This window comes from Mytilus galloprovincialis, chromosome 6, assembly GCF_965363235.1.
Source record: "Mytilus galloprovincialis chromosome 6, xbMytGall1.hap1.1, whole genome shotgun sequence".
Lineage (NCBI taxonomy): Eukaryota > Metazoa > Mollusca > Bivalvia > Mytilida > Mytilidae > Mytilus > Mytilus galloprovincialis.
This window is the reverse complement of record NC_134843.1, coordinates 81,705,402-81,729,173: the sequence shown is the minus strand read 5'-3', so window position 1 is coordinate 81,729,173 and position 23,772 is coordinate 81,705,402. Positions and strand designations below refer to the sequence as shown.

General features: G+C 33.3%; 1 protein-coding gene across 4 annotated transcripts in view; it reads left to right on the top strand.

Moving 5' to 3' along the window:
• LOC143080490 (protein-glutamine gamma-glutamyltransferase K-like) overlaps nt 1-23,532 on the top strand; it is an 84,115-nt gene extending 60,583 nt beyond the window's left edge. For all 4 annotated transcript variants that reach the window (XM_076256348.1, XM_076256347.1, XM_076256349.1 and 1 more), the window contains 10 exons: nt 708-882; nt 3,105-3,249; nt 3,523-3,626; nt 4,714-4,873; nt 6,744-6,856; nt 7,953-8,035; nt 20,327-20,528; nt 20,696-20,856; nt 21,777-21,916; nt 22,113-23,532. In XM_076256348.1, coding sequence (XP_076112463.1) covers nt 708-882; nt 3,105-3,249; nt 3,523-3,626; nt 4,714-4,873; nt 6,744-6,856; nt 7,953-8,035; nt 20,327-20,528; nt 20,696-20,856; nt 21,777-21,916; nt 22,113-22,254 — 1,425 coding nt within the window. In that variant the 3' untranslated portion in view covers nt 22,255-23,532. The remainder of the gene's footprint in view (nt 1-707; nt 883-3,104; nt 3,250-3,522; nt 3,627-4,713; nt 4,874-6,743; nt 6,857-7,952; nt 8,036-20,326; nt 20,529-20,695; nt 20,857-21,776; nt 21,917-22,112) is intronic.
• The last annotated feature ends 240 nt before the right edge of the window (nt 23,533-23,772 follow it).

Here is a 23,772-nt window from a genome sequence, read left to right as displayed (position 1 = left end):
CTTTAAAGGACACAAACACTAGGGAATGGTTAAAAGACTATCACTGATGAGTTTCCTGACGTTGAATACAGTATTATAAGGCGCCTTATCTGCATTTCGTTAATTTATTTTGCATCAATAATGCTAGAAACTAATTATGAAACATGCTATAGGATAAATGATTTAATATGAAACATGCTATAGGATAAATGATTCAATATGAAACATGCTATAGGATAAATGATTCAATATGAAACAATAAAGAATAAAGTATAGAAGAACTTTAATTAAAACCAATTTACAGTTAGCATATAACTTACTAAGCGTCCGAAAATACACATATATATACATGAGACAATAATACATTGATATTACAGTTCACATTATATATTCAGTTATTTAAAACAAAAGCGGCAACGTAGTTTTCACCTTCAAAAATAATTAAAATCATACTTTCTTAATATCCCACATATGTTTTATTCAGAAACGTCATGATAAATGCTGAAAAAAATGTTATGATATGTCAAAAGCTAATTTTGTACAGAATTTCAATACATATATTAAAAAAAAAAATGATCGTCTTTTTTTTAAAAACTGTCATTCAGTGAAACCCAAAATTTACAAGTCAAAAGTATTTAACAAGAATAGTTAAAAAAAGAACTTAAGCCAAATGTCTACTCTGCCAAAATATTTGATACACAATTCAATAAATACAATCTTTTATTTAGGTAAACTCGAATGATGACAACGGAATTTTAACTGGTAAATGGGACTCCGATTATGTAGACGGGATAGCACCACTCAAGTGGAACGGCAGTGTCCGGATTCTTAAACAGCATGTCAATACCAAAAAGGCAGTCAAATACGGACAATGTTTCACATTTTCTGGAGTAGTCACTACAAGTATATATATCACTTGTTCTTTAATTCCATAGTAATATGATGTTTTCACTACTTTCATGATTCTTGCATTTACTTAGATATAGGAAGATGTGGTGTGAGTACCAATGAGACAACTCTCCATGATATCCAAATAATAACAATTTAAAAACAAAGTAAACCATTATAGGTCAATGTACGGCCTTCAACACGGAGCCTTGGCTCACATTGAACAAAAAGCTTTAAAGGACCCCAAAATTACAAGTGTAAAACCATTTAAACGGTAAAAACCAACGGTCTAATCTATATAAAATTTTTAAAAAAAACGAGAAACGAGAAACACGTATAAATTACATAAACAAACGACAACTGCTGTACATCAGATTCCTGATTTAGGACAGGTGCAAACATTTGCAGCGGGATTAAACGTTTTAATGGATCCAAACCTTCTCTTTTTTCTGAAACAATAGCATAACATCACAACATAGAAAAACACACGATAAAATATCAATTGGCAGGCTTAACTCAATCAAAAAACGTACATTAATACACTATAAACGAATAAATTTGATCTGCGATATCTGAATGCAAATGCACAGTCAATAAAATATTAGGGACAAACATTCAAGGCCAGAAAGCAAATAAACAAGTCCAAACAAAGCCATGGCAAGTCACCACTGCGAAATATTTAACCCTTCGAAAATATTCACTTGTTTACTAACGATAAGAAGATTCTAACGAGAGAAAATGGTGATTCGAAAAAGGTTGACTAGTAGAGTTGAAAATATTCGCATCTTTTAATAAATGTTCTAATTTAAATTGTTTTATTGTAAAGGTTGAAATTTCCAACTCCATCAGTTATAACTCTTTCCTATTTGAATTGAAAATTTGCCGGGCCTTTTTCTAATCGAATTCCTGTGCCATTTAAAAAAGAAATTCCTTTAAATTCTTTTGATTTCCCAGATATGTGAAATCGTTTTCCACATGCAACACCTTCAGAATATTTCTTAAATATTATGTCAGTTCTACTTAAAGTATCAATACGGGCTCCTTGTATCATACCATTAATGTAGGAAAAATCTGTGCTTTTTTCTAGAACTTTATGTACAGTAAATAATTTTTAATCAAATAATTTATTCAAATCAAAATCTACTAAAAAACCCAGTGTGTATGCCTTTATCCAATAGGAATTCGTGTCGCTACTAACATTTTGCTTCAGTTTGATTAATTTAGGATAGCGTATATGTTGAATGTTCGTGTCAATTTTGAAATATTTTAATTCCAAAAGCAAATAACAAAACTGATTTTCCATAACCAATTAATGCAATTGTTCGCGAGAGGTAAACATCACTGTGTTATCTTATAACAAATATACCACATCAATTTGTACATTGTACATCGAAAAAAATGCTTAATTAGCTTTTTATAATTTGTAAATATTGAGCTATTATTTTTATATTTTTTTAGAAAATTGAAATTGCCTCAAACCACAAAAATAGTTACTACAGATATTTTCCCCAATTAGATAGATTAAATTAGCTGGAAGTATATGTGCATGTCAATTGTGATAGATTCCGATTCTAAAAATCAACTTTTTTCTGAAAACCAATTTAAGCAATGGTCCGAGAGAAAGTCAATATTTGTTTTGTTTAAAAGTCCATATTTGCCACAGTAAGGTATATCTGTACTCATCATATGTTAAATGGAAGTAAGACTCAGATGATAATTATAATCTTAAAGCAACTATGCAATTAATGTGTGATATAGGTCTATATTTTTTCTTAGTTTGAGACATGAGATCTTTTTCATACTATTATTATATTTCAAAAGCGATTCTTAAAGTTTTTCATCTTCAAGTGAGTTTTCGCTTTCAAACCATTATTAAACTGCACTCAACACATTATAGTTATTTTTATAGTGAAAGTAGATCGGGTAGGTGTATATATAGTAATTGTTTTTACTTCTTCATATTTATTTCACGACCTATTGCCTGGGATTGTTTTCTTGATCAAGCCCTTAGTGCATAGTTGGCTGTACACTTTTGTAAATTTTATGTTTCGCAAGTGCATTCAGAATTTTGAAATTTTGATAATTAAAAATTTTTAAACCAACAAAAGATTATTGAATAATGTTTGAAATCATATCCTATCAGTTTGTAGAGCCCTTGGAATTCCATGTAGGAACGTGACCAAATGTTTAAACCAACAAAAGATTATTGAATAATGTTTGAAATCATATCCTATCAGTTTGTAGAGCCCTTGGAATTCCATGTAGGAACGTGACCAACTTTGCTTCGGCTCACGACTCGGATGGAACTGTAACAATCGATGTATACTGGGATTTAGAAAGAAAGGAAAATGTTGAAGGGATAGGTAAAAGTGATTCTGTATGGTAAGTGCAAAATGTTTTATACTATATATAGTCTAATGAGGTAATGAGATTCGGATTGGACCGTCAGAAACTATAGCGTACAAGACCAAATAAACAGTGTGGAAACTTTTGACTCAAACGCAGGACACCATAGATTTAATTTGCATTGAAAGAATGATTTTTTATGGAATATTGTTGTGGTTAGCAAAACACTACGAGAAATATGTTACAAATCTGTGACACATACGCTTGTTGCTTGTTGTTAAGAAAGTTTATAATTTATTTTGATTAAAGGAATTTCCATTGTTGGAATGATGTATGGATGAGACGAAATGACCTTCCATTCGGAAACAATGGCTGGCAGGTGATAGATGCTACTCCCCAGGAACGCAGTACTGGTATGTTTACATGAAACTACTGATGATAAATAAAAAATAATCCTTGTTATTGCAACAAAAGGGTGTATTACAAGTCTTTAGTGCTACTTGTTGGTTTTCTTATCCACTGTAGGTGGTTAAGATCTCAAGTCTTAAAAAAAGTAGTTGTCTTATGTCAAATATTTGCTATGTAGAGAACTTGTGTTGACACTCGGGAGTATTTGAGGCCTATGTTATATAGTTTCTGATTAAATAATTCAGAAAACCTTGGGACGATTTGGTAAAGGCATCGTTCTTATGGTAAAGGATGCATGTTACTTTTCAGATGAATAATTAAATATACCTATTAACATCATTCATAAAGCTGAATACTTAACATATACGTGGCGGTTGATACTTTATCAAAATGTTATCGATAACTTATTATCTCGTTCGTACCAGTAAAGTTCACAGTGGCTTCTTATGTCACAGATTGCAACAATGGTACGTCTATGTCACATGTTGCAACAATGGTATGTCTTAGTACCAACGGCTAACAAGTGATATATGATAACTATCAAGAAAGCAGATGTTGTGTTCACAATTACAAGTAAACTTATTTATACTTATGTCTGGGTCAATGTTTTTATGAGATAAAATAGTCCAAACAAAGAAGCATTATTATATCCCATTGATATCTTCACCAAAGATTACTGATTCACATGATGAATGTATTTTGTCATTATTCTTTTGTTTGATAAAAATCTTTCTCTGTTGATGATTATCTTATATCAATCACTTTAATACCTTCTAATGTACTTTAACATAGTATTTATAGTATCAACTGTTTACCTTGCAGTTGTTGACTATCAAATCTATTTATTATATCTTTCAGGCATGTTTTTGAATGTTACCCTAACCATGTTGTTGTTTCTTGATAGTACCAATGTTATTTATATATTCTATAGACATTAACAGAATATTCCCTATTAGCTTCATTTCCAAATGTGTTTCTATATAGAAGATTTTCGTATATGTTATGCATATTTCAGGGTGAGCATATGTCTCTTGAGCTGTGAAAACCGATCGTTGTGAGAATTTATACGACGCTAATTAATTTAAATTTCAGGCATGTATCAGTGTGGACCTATGTCTGTTGCTGCTATCAAATCTGGTAATTGTGAGTTATTATATGATGGCCCATTCGTTTTTGCTGAAGTTAATGCCGACAAAGTTAACTGGGGACGTGATGGAGGACAGTGGTTTATTTTATCATTGGACAAAAGCGCGTAAGTGCTATTGCTATAGATCTATAATACTAAAATTACGAGGTCCAATTTGTCAGCCGTCATCACGTAAAAACGACGAATCAAAGAATTCAACTTTATATACAACTAATATAGTACAAGGTGTAGATTAAAAACTACACCACTCCAGGCCCTTTTGTTTTCCACGTAATCAATATCGCCAATAATTAGGAAGTTCCGGGTCGAGTCCGATACCGATACCAATAGTATAATCACCTGTTACCTATTACCTTATCTGTACGTTCCGCATCTGACAGGCGCACCACCAAACGGTGTATTCAGGATTAATATGCTATATAAACGGGTCATAATCACAGGGTTGACACTACTAAATTGTCAAATTGTTACCTATTGTAGTATTTTAATCCGTAAGACTTTCTAAGATAACAATACGAATACTAAAAATCTGGACTAAAAATAAGTTTCAATTTGTTAGCGGGCATGACGTAAAACAGCGAATCAAAGAATTCAACTTTATTTATAACTAATATAGGACAATGCTGTTGATTAAAAAATACTCCATTCCAGGACCTTTTGTTTTCCAAATATTTAATATTACCAATAATTGATAAGTTCCAGTTCGACGGGTTCAAACAGAAAGATTTGAAAGCAGAGAAAATTGTGTATCTTATAATCGGCATGACTTTATCAGATGACAGTACTAATACTGAGATAAGGCTTGCGCATAGTTGTATACTTTAATTCAGTCACGGACCCGCGATATCACGGGTGTGTTCTAGTATAACATATATTTATGTATTGTCTAATAAACTAGTTTTTATGTTGAACGGTTAAGTTTCATAACAACATGTACAGTATGTTCGAACTGTATCAAATACAAATTACAGTCATAATGGATTTTTATGCCCCACCTACGATAGTAGAGGGGCATTATGTTTTCTGGTCTATGCTCCGTTCGTTCATTTGTTCGTCCGTTCGTCTGTGCGTCCGTTCAGGTTAAAGTTTTTGGTCAAGGTAGTTTTTGTTGAAGCTGAAGTCCAATCAACTTCAAACTTAGTACACTTGTTGCTTATGATATGATCTTTCTAATTTTAAAGCCAAATTAGACTTTTGACCCCAATTTCACGATCCACTGAACATAGAAAATGAAAGTGGGAGTTTCAGGTTTAAGTTTTTGGTCAAGGTAGTTTTTGATGAAGCTGAAGTCCAATCAACTTGAAACTTAGTACACTTGTTGCTTATGATATGATCTTTCTAATTTTGAAGCCAAATTAGACTTTTGATCCAAATTTCACGGTCTACTGAACATAGAAAATGAAAGTGGGAGTTTCAGTTAAAGTTTTTGGTCAAGGTAGTTTTTGATGAAATTGAAGTCCAATCAACTTGAAACTTAGTACATATGTTCTCTATAGTATAATCTTTCTAATTTTAATGCCAAATCGATTATTACCCAATTTCACGGTCTATGGAAAATGGAAAAGGATAGTGCGAGTAAGGCATCCGTGTACTTTGGACACATTCTTGTTTTGCGACTGTCATACAAGTGAGAGGTTTAGCTAGCTACAAAACCAAGATCCAATCTTTTATACATGAAAAAATGTCTATACCAAGTCAGGAATATTACAGTTTTAATCCATTCGTTTTGTGTGTTTGAGATGATGACTTTGCCATTTGGCTATGGACTTTCAGTTGTGAATTCTCTTCGGTATTCTTGTTATTTTACTTTTTATTACTTATTTCCGAATAAGTTTTACGGAAAATATTAATTAACTGTAAATGAATTCAAAATTAATATGATTTCATATATAAAGATGTAGTTATCCGAACAGATGTACGCCTTAACACATTTAACTTCACATTGTAACAAGTGATGCCTTTTGTTTATTAAAAGCATTGGTCAAAATATTAGTACAAAAGTACCTGATGGAAAACCCGTCAGACCACACTTGACAGACACGTCAGTAATTCGGCAGGACATCACAGACGAATATAAGTACAAAGATGGTAAGTGATTCATTACGTCTTGGAAGTCTATCATAGATGATTATAAGTAAAGGGATGATGACCTTAATTACATGTCTGAAACAGAACTTGTAAGAACTAAAGTAGATAGTTTGACGTCCCGTCTGATGCAGAGTTAATAAGATGAAAATCAGAAATGTAAAAATGATGAGTTTCAATATTAATAGACAAATTATACATCAGAGAGAACACCACCTTTTTGCTCCAAAAAAGGCATATTTTACACCAAAGGGAACACCACGTTGATCCTCAAAAATAGATATGTTATACACCAGTGAAAGCACCTCGTTTACCTGTTCACCAAAGATAGTCATATCATACACCAAAGAATGCACCACGTTTGTCTGTTCACCAATTTAAACTTTCCATTGATGAAAGATAAGAAACAACAGAGATAGCACCACGTATGACTGTTCTCTAATTACTGACAAATTACATATCATAGAGACGAATACCATTTACACCACTGGGTCGATGCCACTGCTGGTGAATGTTTCGTCAGCGAGGGTATCACCAGCCCAGTAGTCAGCACTTCGGTGTTGACATGAATATCAATTATGTGGTAATTTTTTTATAAATTTCACGTTTACAAAACTTTGAATTTTTCGAAAAACTAAGGATAGATTACCTTAGCCGTATTTTGCACAATATTTTTTGGAATTTTGGATCCTCAATGCTCTTAACTTTGTACTTACTTGGCTTTATAACTGTTTTGATATGAGCGTCACTGATGAGTCTTATGTAGACGAAACGCGCGTCTGGCGTCTGGCGTACTTAGTACTTTTGATAACTATTTACGACGATGTAACAAACACCAAAGAGAACACAACATATGACTGGTTACCAATTTTCATCTCAGAGAAAACCATAAAGGCTGTTCATCAATATAAGACATATTATAAGTCAGAGATAACACAATTTTGATTTTTCGCTATAATAAGAGTACACATTTGATAAATCAAAAGAATATCGAAAACGTGATAAGCAACTCGATATTGATATTTACCTTTCCTATCTATATTTTTATAATGTATCGTATTAAACATATATTATATTTGTGTTATTTTTTATTGCACAGAATCTGAAAGGGAACGATTAGCTGTGATATCTGCCAGTAGATCTGCCGTTGTTAAACGACCGGTTTACAACATCGGTTACCAGGTAGGTTTACTTATGGTATTATTGCTTTCAATTGTTTCTTGTCCGAACAGTTTTGATAGTGTTCTAAATATCAGTAACTGTAAATATCATTTTGACCCGTTCACTCCAAATTTATCCGTTTAAATTATTATTTCACAACCACAAATCACTAGAATCATACCTCAAACCAACAGCGTAAACTCTAAGACTGCAATAATATCAAATCTTATTTGCGCATAACATGCGACATTCATTAGGATTGCAAGAGTTTGAAAACCAAGGAAATAAAAAGTCTAAACAGGATATCCACGACTGAAGGTGACTTTTTTAATTACCTCATGATGAGTTAAAACAATACACGTGTGATACGGTGCTTTTTGTCCGCGATTTGCTTTTTGTCCGCTTTTGCTTTTTGTCCGATTATTTTGCTTTTTGTCCGATACTTTTGCTTTTTGTTCGTTGCTTTTTGTCCGTTTTGCTTTTTGTCCGATAATTTTGCTTTTTGTCCGATACTTTTGCTTTTTGTCCGTTGCTTTTTGTCCGTTTTGCTTTTTGTCCGATAATTTTGCTTTTTGTCCGACACTTTTGCTTTTTGTCCGTTGCTTTTTGTCCGTTTTGCTTTTTAGCTCACCTGGACCATAGGACTAAGTGAGCTTTTCTCATTTTCTCATTATTCGTCGTCGTCATTAATTTTTTTCAAAAATCTTCTCTTCTGAAACTACTTGCAAAATTAAAGCAAACATGGCCAAAATCATCCTTAGGGTATTTAGTTTCAAAAAAGTATCCGATGACCCCGCCCAATAATTAAGATGGCCGCAATGTCTAAAAGAAGAGCATCGCATAAAATGTAGATTTTGGCTTATATATCTGAAACAAAACCATAGAGACAATCTAACAAGGGATTAGAACATTTCGCCTCATAAAATAATGTGGACCAGTCAGAACTTTTCATGTGGGACAATATGAGCTCTTAATTTAAAAAAAAAGTGGGACAATCGGGAATAAGCCCTACAGACTTGAGCAATTCTAAAATAAACACTGTTGATGTATCTCTTTTAAATTTTCTATTAAAAAGTGTTTTACATTTACGAATGCACTATATTGTATCTGTATCTAAAATATTAAACGCATTTATTTCGTGATAGAAATTAAGTAAATGCTTAAGTAACCATTTTATTACTTTTCCCCCTCTTTTCGAGTTTGTCAAACAAAAATAAACTACTTTGTCGAAAATGCTGTTGTGTTAACCAAAGTTTCCTTAATCTTATTACTTGAATAACCTCGAACTTCCTCGTCATTTGGATATAGTTGCTAAATAATTCCGAAATGTATGGATTAATACAGTTTATCTAAATAAATAGCTACACATGTATTACGTAAACTTTGTGATAGTGTTCCAAAAATGAAGTTTGTTTGTTTGTTATATTTGTAATATTTGTAATGTTTAAGAAAAATAAAGTTGTTGGAAATATGACGAAAATATTACCAGACTTAAAAAAGTTTTTTTTTAACTGAAATGTTGCAAAATATTTTGGAGCGACTGTCAATCGGCCATTCGCATATAAGTGCAAATGGTGACTATATATTATTAGCGGGAAGAAGAAACTGTGCGTTTAAGCAATTATAACATGTCGTAAATGTGTGCACTTCCACATGTAGCAAACGCCGACACCATTTAACATAATGATAAAACTATTCAAACGAGAAAACCATTGATTTACAAAACACTATACGACAAACAAATACAGAAACAAACAACAACTATTGAATTACAGATTGAAACTCCGTTCCTGACTTATTCGTATGATTATCATATATAATATTTAAAGCGGTTAAACATCAATTTAGAATTTCAATAACGAAACCATCACTCAAGGATTATTTGATTTGATAAATTTCTAAACTATTCTAAAGTTTCGAGCATATAAAAAAGAAGATGTGGTATGATTGCCAATGAGACAACTATCCACAAAAGACCAAAATGACACAAACATTAACAACTATAGGTCACCGTACGACCTTCAACAATGAGCAAAGCCCATACCGCATAGTCAGCTATAAAGGCCCCGATAAGACAATGTAAAACAATTCAAACGAGAAAACTAACGGCCTTATTTAAGTAAAAAAATGAACGAAAAACAAATATGTAACACATAAACAAACGACAACCACTGAATTACAGGCTCCTGACTTGGGACAGGCACAGATTTAAATAATGTGCCGGAGTTAAACATATTAGCGGGATCCCAACCCTCCCCTTAACCTGGGACAGCGGTATAACAGTACAACATAAGAACGAACTATAAAAATCAGTTGAAAAGGGCTTAACTCATCAGATAGACACAAATACAAGTGGACGTGGCCGGGTACTTATACATCCCGACACAAAAAGTCACAGTGAACAGATCTGAGAGTACTCGCAGTTATCTGACAGCTATTTCAAAGCCACTAACAACTAATAAAAAGTCATGCGTTCGTTTAAGTCTTTGAATATCCCATGTATTCTACAAATTGGTGTACGTACACCATTGCTCACACGTTTGAGGATGACAGACTTACTTACGACCAGAATGAATAAGAATTAGTCTATATAACAAGATCTAAAATATTTCTAGTGTAAAAGACTTTAACCTCGCCACATTTTTTATGTATGTGCCTGTACCAAGTCAGGAGCCTGTATATTCAGTGGTTGTCGTTTGTTTATGTGTTACATATTTGTTTTTTTTTCATTTATTTTTTTGACATAAATAAGGCCGTTAGTTTTCTCGTTTGAATTGTTTTACATTGTCTTATCGGGGCCTTTTATAGCGGACTATGCTGTATGGGCTTTCCTCATTGTTGAAGGCCGTACGGTGACCTAATGCTGTTAATGTCTGTGTCATTTTGGTCTTTTGTGGATAGTTGTCTCATTTGCAATAATACCACATCTTCCTTTTTTATAAGAATGCCAACTCCTCACACGTACAATTATTACTTCATTTTCTTTTTTTCACTCATCTAATTATTATATCTATTTTAATTCAATATTGTATCCATATAAATGTATATGAACGCTTACATATATATAATTATTGCGATATCATATATAAGAGAGAGGCAAAGTGTACCAAAGGATAATCACACTAAAAAGGGTTGAAACAAACCAACAAAGCCGCAGCTGAATGAAAAACAACAAGATACACAACAGTCCACAAAACAAATGGTCCGAGAACACAATTAATTCGTAGTGCATTTCTTTTAGAACATAAATGAAAATTTAAAAAATCCCACCTGCGCTTTCTCAATGAAACTTTTACAGTGTGTTGTACTAATTTTGGGACAAATTATATCAAAATTATAGAAAACTTCATCGCGTCTAACTCAAAATATGGACAATTTTGTGTTTAGGGTGTCTTGAAATCTTTTGACAGCTTCCGAAGTGCTAATTTTTAACCTTTTTCAGCTGGACCAAATCACTACTTTCCTGTAAAATTCTGGACCCAAATTTTTTTACAGTGTAATTTCACCCCCCCCCCCCCCCCACTTACAATGTGAGGCATTAAACAAGGAGAAATAAATTTGGAAGGGGTATAAAAATTATTGGCAAGTAACCCACTGTTATCACTAGGGACTAATAACGAAAATCAAGGGACGACAATTGTGGTCTCGGACGAAATCATTGACATTTAAAATCTGAGCAACAAGAACCAATGCAACTGTGATGATGTATGGTTAACTGGAAGAGTAAGATAATCCTGCTCCGTCCATTAAGTTTTAAAAAGTCATGTATTAAACTCAAACTCTCGAACACGTTGTCTTGGAAGATCTTTATTCCAAAGGGGTCCTTAATAGTTGCTTTTTGATAATCCTATAAGGAGTTTATAATTTAACTCCTTGCGAACACTTTCATAAGGAACGAAAATTCCCATCTGCATCTTTTTGAAAAGATTGCAAATATTGTTTAAATTAAATAGGGTATCCCATTTCAAACCCAGCGTCTCGAAAAATCTCATTTTAGGGCACTAGACAATGATTAAATGTAGTAATTCGATAATAATACATGGATTTCTCGCGAAAACATCGTTAAGGCGAAATTTAAAGTTTGTCTTGGCTGATTGAAGAAATTTCACAATAAAAACTGAAACGCAAAAACGCAAAAACGCATAAAGATGTTTATTCAGGACAATAACTTATATAAAACAACAGCAGAAATACATATAATGTATCACCAATGGAGGTTGTAAAATACTGTAGGTGATAACTTAAACGTAATGTTCTATTTATTTTTTTTGTCGTTAAGGGGACTGGAGGGTATTAATCCATTATTTTTTAAATATACATGTAGGATTTTGCTTGTTTTTCTATAGATGAACTTTTATCATATACTAAATAGAAAAATCAAATAAAAACATGGGGTTATCGTTCACTTAAGCTCACAATCTGCCCTCGAAAGAAGCAACCATTTTTGTTAAGGTACTTTTTTTAAGTAGAACTAATAGGAGAAATAGAGAGATATATATATCGAAATAAAAAAAGAACTAAATTACAGAAATCGATTTAATTTTACAACTGTTTAGTTTACGGAAAGCATATTTGAAAAATATCTATAGGTCACCGATGAGTTGAAAAAGACATTTTAATTCTAATGCCAAAACAAAATGTCATTATTGCACTAAAGGGAGACAATTTGGAGCTTTTACAGTGATATAAACATTTGAAAATAAATCTGAGGCCAAAATCATTCGATTTTTTGGGTTGATTTTTGAGCCAATTCATAAAGTTATAACTAATAGTGTAATAAATAAAATTTGTAATGAAAACAAAAATGATAAAATTTTTGCTGAAATTACCCTCGAGCCTCCGAAAGAGCAAGTATTGCACAAAAAAAAAGGAATCATCCTTTAACGGAAACAACTCTTGAAATCATCGGCTATTCGTCGATGACTAAAGGCTATTTATTTCTGAAATCTAAATTTTGTTTTGCTGTTCTGAGTGTTCAAGATGTTACATGCAGCTCAAATATTGGTAAAACATTTGAAAAAATACTGATCTGTATAAAATTTACACAAAAGTAAACGAATGAAAGCCACTGGAATGCAGTCCAGGACTCGGATAAATAAGCACATTTAAACAAGAGTGCACACACTGAAATGTCTCGCCTACTTTACTCATCATTAATATTATGTTGATAGCCCTAAGTATAAAGATTTATTACAACTGCCACATAAACTTAACATTAACCAAGATAGCTAAACAAAGACCAAATGAATTATGAAAATGAGGTAAAGGTCAGACGAACCATACCAGGCAGACATGAACAGCTAACAATTCTTCGATACAACAAATATACTTGACCTATTACTTATAGTTTAAGAAAAACAGACCAAAACACAAAAACTTAACACTGTGCAATGAACCGTGAAATTGAGGTCATGGTCAAATAAAACCTGGGAGACTTATATATAGATCATAAGATATTTTCATGCACCAAATATAGTGACCTTTGGCATATAATATTAGATAAAAAGACCAAAACTCAAAATCTGAACTTTGACCACTGAACCATGAAAATGAGGTCAAGGTCAGATGATATCTTCCCGCTAGACATGTACACCTTACAATCATTCGATACAACAAATATTGTAGACTCATTGCATAAAGTATGAGAAAAACAGACCAAGACAGAAAAATTTAACTATAACCACTGAACCGTGAAAATGAGGTCAAGGTCAGATGACACCTGCCAGTTGGACATGTACACCTTACAGTCCTTCCATACACCGAATATACTAGCCCTGTTGCTTATAGTATCTGAGATGTGGACTTGACCACCAAAACTTATTCTAACCTTTGTTCACTGATCCACGAAATGAAGTCGAGGTCAAGTGAAAACTGTCTGACGGGCATGAGTACCTTGCAAGGTACGCACATACCAAATACAGTTATCCTATTACTTATAATAAGAGAGAATTCAACATTACAAAAATTCTGAACTTTTTTTCAAGTGATCACTGAACCATGAAAATGAGGTCAAGGACATTGGACATGTGACTGACAGAAACTTCGTAACATGAGGCATCTATATACAGAGTATGAAGCATCCAATTCTTCCACCTTCTAAAATATTAAGCTTTTCAGAAGTTAACTTACGCCGCCGCCGCCGCCGCCGCCGCCGGATCACTATTCATATGTCGAGCTTTCTGCAACAAAAGTTACAGGCTCGACTAAAATGACAGGTTATATGAACTGAGTGGCAATAAAAGCACAAGTCTAACACTTGCTTTTTAAAAAATTAAAATCTTTATTTAAAATGGTCATCTTTAAACAAACAAAAATTGAATATGAAAATTTACAATTCCAACAATAGATCGATATTAAACAGAAATGTTTCATTATCATTTTTCGGCTACAATTGGTATATGAACCATCCAAATGTCAAAATATCAGTATAGAGTATTTACAAAGAATGTTTCTGTTATGTTGTGCAACTAAATCTCTACAGCAAATGGTAGTGACAACACTAGATGTTAATTAGGATCCAGCGAAAAGCCAGGCTTTTGTCCACGAAGGTAGCAAATTGTCGGTGTGACTATCGCTGACGGCTTTTGGTAACACACGATATGGTTGTTGGCCATGTTGTTATCACCAAGGGAAGGTCATCGTGCTCTTAATTTCCACACAAACTGATATAGCTCCAAAGGTTTAACAATGAACACCAATGGACACTCATGTCAATTGGAAGGCCACGCGGAATCAATATCGGAGATGTTAAAGACAAATGCATCGGTCATGCTGGGCTTTTGTTGCTTAATGTCTAAATGGACATGGCCTATAATTAAAAGATCCTTTTGCGGAATTTGTGGATTATTTGGTCAACTGTATACAGTCTACGAGCAATTGCATCCTGGGAAAAGCCTCATTAGATAAACCCCAATTTGTTTGTAATTGGTTGTCAGAAAGACCTGGCATATAGTCTTATATTTATTGAACTTACTTACTTACAATAAGGGATAAGCCAGCGAGTAAGTCAGCAAAGGGTTAGGGAAGTACCTTGGTATATAAAAAAGTCGAAATAAACAATTGCCGGCTGGCCAAGAGATTCTCCACGTGGGGTATGATGCCAGAGGTAGAAGTAGGCATTGCCTTAAAAAAGGCACAGATCACTTAGGCCCAAGACCCGTACGAGTTTGACAACAATGAATTAAAAGGGTAAGGTGGTACCTCTGTTTGCAACGAAGTCGAAATACACTTTAATAATTGCCGGCTGGCCAAACTAAAAGATTCTCCACGTAGGCCATTTTACCAGAGATAGAGGAGGGCATTGCCATACAAATTTCTTATAGCAATTATGCCCTTGACCCGTACGAGTTTGACAATAATGAATCAAAAGGGGGAGATGGTACCTCTGTTTACAACAAAGTCGAAATAAAGTATTGCCGGCTGGCCAAACTAAGAGGTTCTCCACGTAGGCCATTTTACAAGAGATAGATATGGTAATTGCCTTTAAAATGGCATATAACACTAATTCCAAAGACCTGTACGATTTTGCCTGCAAGGGGTTAAAAATAAAAGGTGTTACCTTTGTTTACAACGAAGTCGAAATAAACCTCTACCTCTGGTATAATGATCCACGTAGAGAATCCCGGATTTTGGCCTACCGGCTACAGTTATTTTGACTTTAATGTGAACAGAGGTACCACCTCCTCATTTTAGCTCTTTACTGACAAACTCGTACGGGTATATGCCATATAAGTGCTATAGGCTATTTTAAAGGCAATGACCACCTATACCTCTGGTAGCATGGCCCATGTGGTGAATCTCGTAGTTTGAACAGCCGGCAATATTTCATAACGACTTTGCGATATACTAGAATACCCTCCTTTCCTTTTGCTGGCATAAGTGCTATAAACCATTTTAAAGGCAAGGCCCACCTCTACCTCTGGTATCATGATAAACGTGGATCATCTTTTATTTTTGGCCATCCGGCAATAGTTTATTTCGACTTTGTTATATACCAGGGTACCCTCCTTACCCTTTGCTGACAAACTCGTACAGATCAATGGAATAAGAAGTATGGACCATTTTAGATGCAATGTCCACCACTACCTTTGTTATAATGGCCTATGTTGAGAATTTCTTTGTTTGACCAGCCGGCAATAATTCATTTCGACTTCGTTGTAAACATAGATACCACCTCCCCCTTTTAACACTTTGCCGAAGCACTGGTACGGGTCTACGGCATAAGTGGCCATTTTTGAGGCTATGGCCACTTCTACCTCTGGTATCATGGCCCATGTGGAGAATCTCTTCGTTTAGCCAGCCAGCAATAGTTTATTTCGACTTTGTGATATACTTAGGTACCCCCTTACCCTTTGCTGATTAACTTACACGGGTCTGGGACATACGTGTTATGGCTATGTTAGAGGTAATGCCTACCTCATCCTCTGATATAATACCCCGCGTATAGAATCTCTTAGTTAGGCCAGTCGGCTTAATTTATATTTTCGTTGTAAAAAGAGGCATCGCATCCCCCCTTTAACCTTTTGCTGACAAACTCGTACAGGTCTAGGGCGTTAGTTTTATCAGCCATTTAAAAGGCAATGTACACATTTAACCTAGGATTAATAGCCAACTTGGAGAATCTCGTACTTAAGCAAGCCGGCAATAATTTATTTCGACTTCTTTGTAAACAGAGGTTCCAACTCCCTTTTAAACCCTTTGATGATACCGCGTACTTCTCTAGGGAATAAGTGATTTAGGCCATTTTAGAGGCAATGACAACCTCTACCTCTGGTATCATGGCCACGCGGAGAATCTCTTAGCCATCCAGCAATAGTTTAGTTCGACTTTATTATATACTAGGGTACCAACCTTACACTTTGCTGACTAACTCGTACGGGTCTAGGTCATACGTGCTCATGGTCATTTTATAGAGGCAATCCCTTCCTCTACCTCTCATATTATGGCCCGCGTGGATAATTTCTTAGTTTAGCCAGCGGGAAACAGTTTATTTCAACTTCGTTATATACCGGGCTAATTCATCCCCCTTTTAACTCATTGTTGACAAACTCGTTCGGGTCTATAGCATAAGTGCTATGAGCCATTTTTAAGAGAATGACTACTCCAACATCTAGTATAAGGGCGCACCTAAAAATGTCTTAGTTTGGGCAGCCGTCACTATTTTTGGTGGACTGTGTGATATACTAGAGTATTCCCCTTACCCTCTTCTGACCAACTCGTACAGGTCGAGGACATAAGTGCCATGGCCCATAGACCATTTAAGAGGCACTGCCTACCTATATCTCTGGTATAATGGCCAACGTGGAGAATCTCTTAGTTTGAAGAGCTGGCAATAATGAGGTTTATTTTTACTTCGTGATATACCGGCGAAACTCATGCCCCTTTTAATTCGTTGCTGATAAACTCGTGTAGATCCAGGACATAAGTGCTATAAGCCATTTATAAGGGTTTGACTACCTCTTCTTCTGGTATAATGGCCTACCTGGAGTATGTCTTAGTTTAGCCAGCTTTCAATAGTTGTTTTTTAGACTTAGGGATATACAAGAGTATTCCCCTTGCCCTCTGTTGACCAACACCTACGGGTCTAGGATATTAGTGCTTCGAGCCATTTTAGAGGTAATGCGATATATTGTAAAAGACATGAAATTTCATGTACAAATCATTTATAATGTGAGTATGGTCTGTATTTAACTCCTAAAAGGACATGGTATTTTGAAGTTCAAAATGAAACCTGCCAAAAATATACACATTTTATATCGGACATAAAGCAAAATTATCGGACAAAAAGCAAAACGGACAAAAAGCAACGGACAAAAAGCAAAAGTTTCGGACAAAAAGCAAAATAATCGGACAAAAGGCAAAACGGATAAAAAGCAACGGACAAAAAGCAAAAGTTTCGGACAAAAAGCAAAATAATCGGACAAACAGCAACGGACAACGCAAAAGTTTCGGACAAAAAGCAAAATTATCGGACAAAAAGCAAAAGCGGACAAAAAGCGAATTGCGGACAAAAAGCACCGTATCACACGTGGTTAGTGGCCCAGTTATGACACACGCAAGTAATATATATTAATAAAGATAAAATCTCGCTATATTCATACAATATAATAAGGTTTTGAATAAAAGGTTGACGGTTGAATATTGTGCATTCGCAGTGTACGTTTCCATTTTATTTCAAATGTTTGATTTTTAATGTATGTATGTATTAGAAAAAGGAAATACGACCGTGTATTGGTGCAAAAAAAAGCTATCAAAGCAAGGGCTCTACTAGTAGAAGTTTAACTCCATGCAAAACACTTTACGGACACCATCACGAGTTTATGGACTATGCTTTAATGTTTTTCTCAGATAACAACGAACATTTTGCAATCCCGTCCTCTATCCCTCAAATGTTAGATCACCGAATGTGTATTGACGTTTGCAACACGATGGATGTCACATACGGAGTCGGATCTGCCAAACCTTCGATCGTCGGTTTTTAATGTTGGGTTTTGTGGACTTTTTGTGTGTCTTTTTGGTCGTTATAAGTTTGCATGGTTTTGACACGGCGTTGTCAGTTTGTCTTCAATTAAAAGTTTTAATATCCCTTGTAATATTTCGTCTCTCATTTTGCTTTTCTTTGATTCGAGCGTCACTGATGAGGTTTTTTGTGGACTAAACGTTCATCTGGTGCAAATACAAAATTTCAATTAATTATGTCTCTATTTATCTCATACATGTTTATGCTATAACAGTGGCAATACGAGTAAATCAAGACTTATTTTTATTTATAATGGTTAGGGCAGTCAAATATGTTGCATTGTATTTGGATAAGGTAATTGTTGATATTGAAAGCATCACAATTGCTCTCTGCAAATAAAAATAATGGGATCTTATCAAACATTCATGTAATGTGATTATTCATAGATAAACGGCTAGTCAATATATATCCTCTTTTTTTGCCGTCACGAAACGATTTTTTTAAATGACTTTGGATTTTCTGATGGACTCTTTTCCTTCTCTGATTGTCCTAATGTTTGATCTAAACGTTTTAATATAGGTTGATGTTAATCCTGTAGCTCATGAAATATAATAATATTAAACAGAACATATTTAGTAATACCATGAAAAATTACCTCACATTGAATTTCTTTAAGTCTCAGACACTTGCATATTAACATAGAAATTTTTAAAGTAATTACTTTGATGTGATGTCAAGAAACTAATATTAATCCTGTTTTTTTCTGTTGTGTTTATAGTCCGTTTGACTTCTATAAATCTTCAAAAAATAATTCTTAAAAATTCATTTTTAAAGATAAATATTTTTTTTCTTCATGTATGTTAATGTATGATATATACGAACTCTGACTATGAATATCATAATTTTAAACCTATAATCAAGAAAGTTACTCATTAGGTCTCTATGTTACTTCAATTTATTTTAATATAAAATACTCAATGGAGTACGTATGAGTAGTGTAACAGCCTTCCATTCAAAACAAAAACATTAGACATGTGCTCTTAACCTGTTTCATTGTACCATGTGACTTTACTCATTTAAATAACTCTGGTCATGTGTGCATGCTTTTGTATTTCTCATTGAATACAGAAAGCTCAGTAATCACATGACCAGAGTTATTTAAATGAGTAAAGTCACATGGTACAATAAAACAGGTTTAGAGCACATGTCTAATGTTTTTGTTTTGAATGGAAGGCTGTTACACTACTCATACATACTCCATTGAGTATTTTATATTAAAATAAATTGAAGTAACATAGAGACCTAATGAGTAACTTTCTTGATTATAGGTTTGTAATTATGATATGCATAGTCAGAGTTCGTATATATCATACATTAACATACATGAAGAAAAAAAATATTTATCTTTAAAAATGAATTTTTAAGAATTATTTTTTGAAGATTTATAGAAGTCAAACGGACTATAATGGTTTAAACACTGCGTATTTGTATCAAATATAGTTGAAATGAACTCCGCAATTCGGTAAATGGAAGTGCATTTATGTTATGTTTTATAATCAATGTATCAAACTAAATTGATGTCAATGAACGAAAAATGGCCAATACAACCACAGGAATTATCGATCATGTAACTTTTTATTAAAAAATAAAAATGATGTACACGATCTTCATTTTCACATCTTACAAAAACAAGGTTATTTTATAATGTACAACAATATCAAATACTGATACTTGACTAAGTGCAAGTTTTGATCAATTATTCATAAATTTCCCGTTTTCTAAGTTAATCTATATTCAGAAGATCTTTGGATATTACATTATCTAATTGTTTATTTTGTTTCTTCTCTCCATAGGATGTTATATTTGGTGGCTTTGAACACAGAGATTACATTTTAATTGGGAAAGATTTTAAAGTTTCATTAACTTTCCGCAATATCGGTGACCAAATGAGGACTCTTAAAGGGAAAATTGTATGCGAGACTGTTTCATATATTGGTGTCAAACAGGATGTTGTGAAGGAATATTCCTTTTCAACGCAGCTTGCCCCTAGAACAGGTGAGATTACACAAAAACAATATTTGAAGGTAAACAACAACATTCAACATTAATAGATTATTTATAAAATATATTAATTTGAAAATCACAGAAAAAAATTAAAACGTTTTCCTCTGTGTTCTGTGCCGTTAGCAATATGTTATTAGATGAATTTTTCATCATTTTAGAGGGAGAATCGTCGTTGGAGGTTAAGTTTTTGGATTATCTACCTAAAATTAGTGAGCAAATGGCCATGAAAGTGTCAGCAGTTGTTCAGGTAGAAGAAACAGGTCATATACAGGCATTCCAAGACGATTTTAGACTTCGAAAACCTGATATTCAAGTAGAGGTGATTATAAGATAAATTTAAGATTACTTGTAAAGTGTAGTACTGTAATTGCCTGGATATAGATCACCTAATTTTACAGAGCAGCACTGTGATTTCCTGGAAATTCTGTTTTCAAATCAAGTCATACAAAAAAGTGCCTTCTGGTAAAGAAGGATAAAATGTAATGGTGTAATTAGTACACGTATAATGTTGTCTTTTTATAGTCTTTTCAGTCAAGCGCATAGAGCACATAGAGCTTTTTACATATTTGATTATTTTGTCGCAGTGTTTTAATAATGAATATGCAACCATCAATACCTACAATTATCAGTTATGTAGAGCTAATGCTCAATTCAGGAAACTCGACAGAAGTTCTCATATCTTAATGTTTGTCATTATGTGAGATACTGGATGTTAATAGCAGATCTTTGATTGTTTCTGTTCAATTTATCACAGCTTTTATAGATTTGGCACACATGTACTTTAAAGGTCGGAATATTGTATTGAAATCTGTCTATTGATGACGACTTCTAATGCATAGGTCTATTGGGTTTTATTTTCTTAAACTATCAAATTATCTTTCTTTTGTTTTAATTATTCTTTTGAAAAAAACATAAGAGTTCTGAATCAAGTGAACAACTGTTTATCATGTTTGAATATTGGTCTTACAAACATTGCATTTGAAAAAAATAAAGTAACAGGTAATTCCCTAATCAAATGGCAGTATCAAAAGCTCAAAGACATCAGACGAATGGTAATTTTCTGACTTATTCCTTATGAGAAAATGATGGATTGAATCTGGTGTTATAGATCTAGTAGTATTAAAATTCATTGTTATATAGATAAAACGTATTACTTTAGACGTCTAAGAGGTCATTGTGCAATATGTATCATTGGCAATCATACCACATTTTCTTATAAGTATTATTATGTTAATTCAGGTACTTGATAACAACATGCGTGTAGGACATCCATTTAAATGTCGATTGTCTTTTGTCAATCCATTGCCAGCTCGTTTAGCTAACTGTGTTTTAACTGTGGAAGGACCTGGATTAGATGCTGAAGAACAATTCAACTTAAGGTAAAAATACATACTTCATTTTTTCACAAGTACACATACTTTTTGGATCGCAATGAAGGCTGCTAAACACAATACGTTAATATGTATAGATTATTTGGAGATGCTCAATTCGATGCTTAAAACAAATGGTTGCTAATTAAGAATTTCAAACTACTATAGTTGTGGCAGTGAATTAAATGTTCTCTATATATTTCAGCAATATTGGTTCACATCAAGAATGGGCAGCTATTTTAGAGCTGACGCCGAAAAAGCCTGGCAGACGACAAATATCTGTGTCACTGGACACACATCAGATTCATGATATATCTGGTGTTGAAGAAATCAAAGTCTACCCATGACGTAGAAATGTTGACCATATTTCATATAAACTACTCAACATATTATGCTTGAAATATCCAATGTGATAGTGATGAACGCTTAAAACTTTGTTATATTATAATGGACAAAGAATTAAAATTAACACTGGAATAAAGGATGTCAAGTTGGGTTTCGGTATGGCAAAACAAAACTGGTTAGATTTTAGTTTGAGTTATGGTTTTATTTCGCAAACATAGGACGAAATTTTCCAAACAGTTTGTCTGGCACTAATACGCTTCTTTAATTATAAATAATGATTTGTTTTGTATCTCGTATTTATTTTTTATGTTTCATAAAATGCTGGTATTCAATAAAGATAAAACGACTAGATGACCGTCGTTATTATCTAAATCAATAAATATCGACTCATTACTGTCATTCTTGACACTAAATGGTCTTTGTTTGATGGTAAGTTTTCTATATTTGGTTTTAAAATACCTGCAAATTAATGAATTATGAACATCTATTTAAATAAATTATTAAGATATTAAGTGAAAAATGAGTTAATGGCTTTGTTTAGAATTGAATGCTTCTTTTTGTGTTTTCATTGGGACCTAAAAGCATTTAATAAATTTAACAAACAGATGAATATATTTTGAATTATTGAGTGGTTTAGTTTTACTATAAATTAACGGTATTTGGACAAACTTTCGACCACTGGTTCGCAATGCTCATTTTCTTTATTTGAGCGTCACTGAAAAGATATTTTTGACGGAATACACGTCTTGCGTATAATATTTTGACCCTGCTACCTATGATGAATTTATAAACGTGTATAAACAACGCATTGTTCATGAACTTCAATTGGATAAAATTTGACAGCATATTTCTGTAAACGGATATTTTTGGTAATGCCCTTTATGAATTGGATGCTTTATATTATGGTCAATTAAACGGCATAATAATAACCAGTTAAAATTGAAAATGTGATGCCTGAAATCAAAACAATTAACAGACAATGTTTCGTTTGGTATTTTTGATGAGTTTGTACCGTTTAAATGTCATCAGATTTGTTGCAATATACGTATTATTTTGTTATGATTATATCATGGTTTTCTTATGTTCAACTATTGGATAAAGTAATATCAAATACTTTGATATTGAAGAAAACAATACAACAAATGTATTTATTTTCTATTTCTTGCACCTTTTAATCAATTCAGTAATTCAGTCACTGCACATTCAATGATTACACTGTGATGTATCGGTATTGACAATGTATTTTCTTTTAATGCTTATTAAATGCCAAGAAATGAGAATCAATTGCTCTCTTGGCCATTCAATCTTCCATACAAACATTTAAAAGGACCATTTCGAAACTAAATTAAGTTCTATTTTGGATGACTTTAAAATGGAAAAGAGAAAACAGATTTTCCCTAATCTTTTTTTTTTTCACAAAAAGCATCTACAATGAAAGAAAACATTTATCAAGATGATGTACATTTCAAAAGAGTAAACAAGTAAAACTTTCGAGTAACACAACTGTACTAAGATATTTC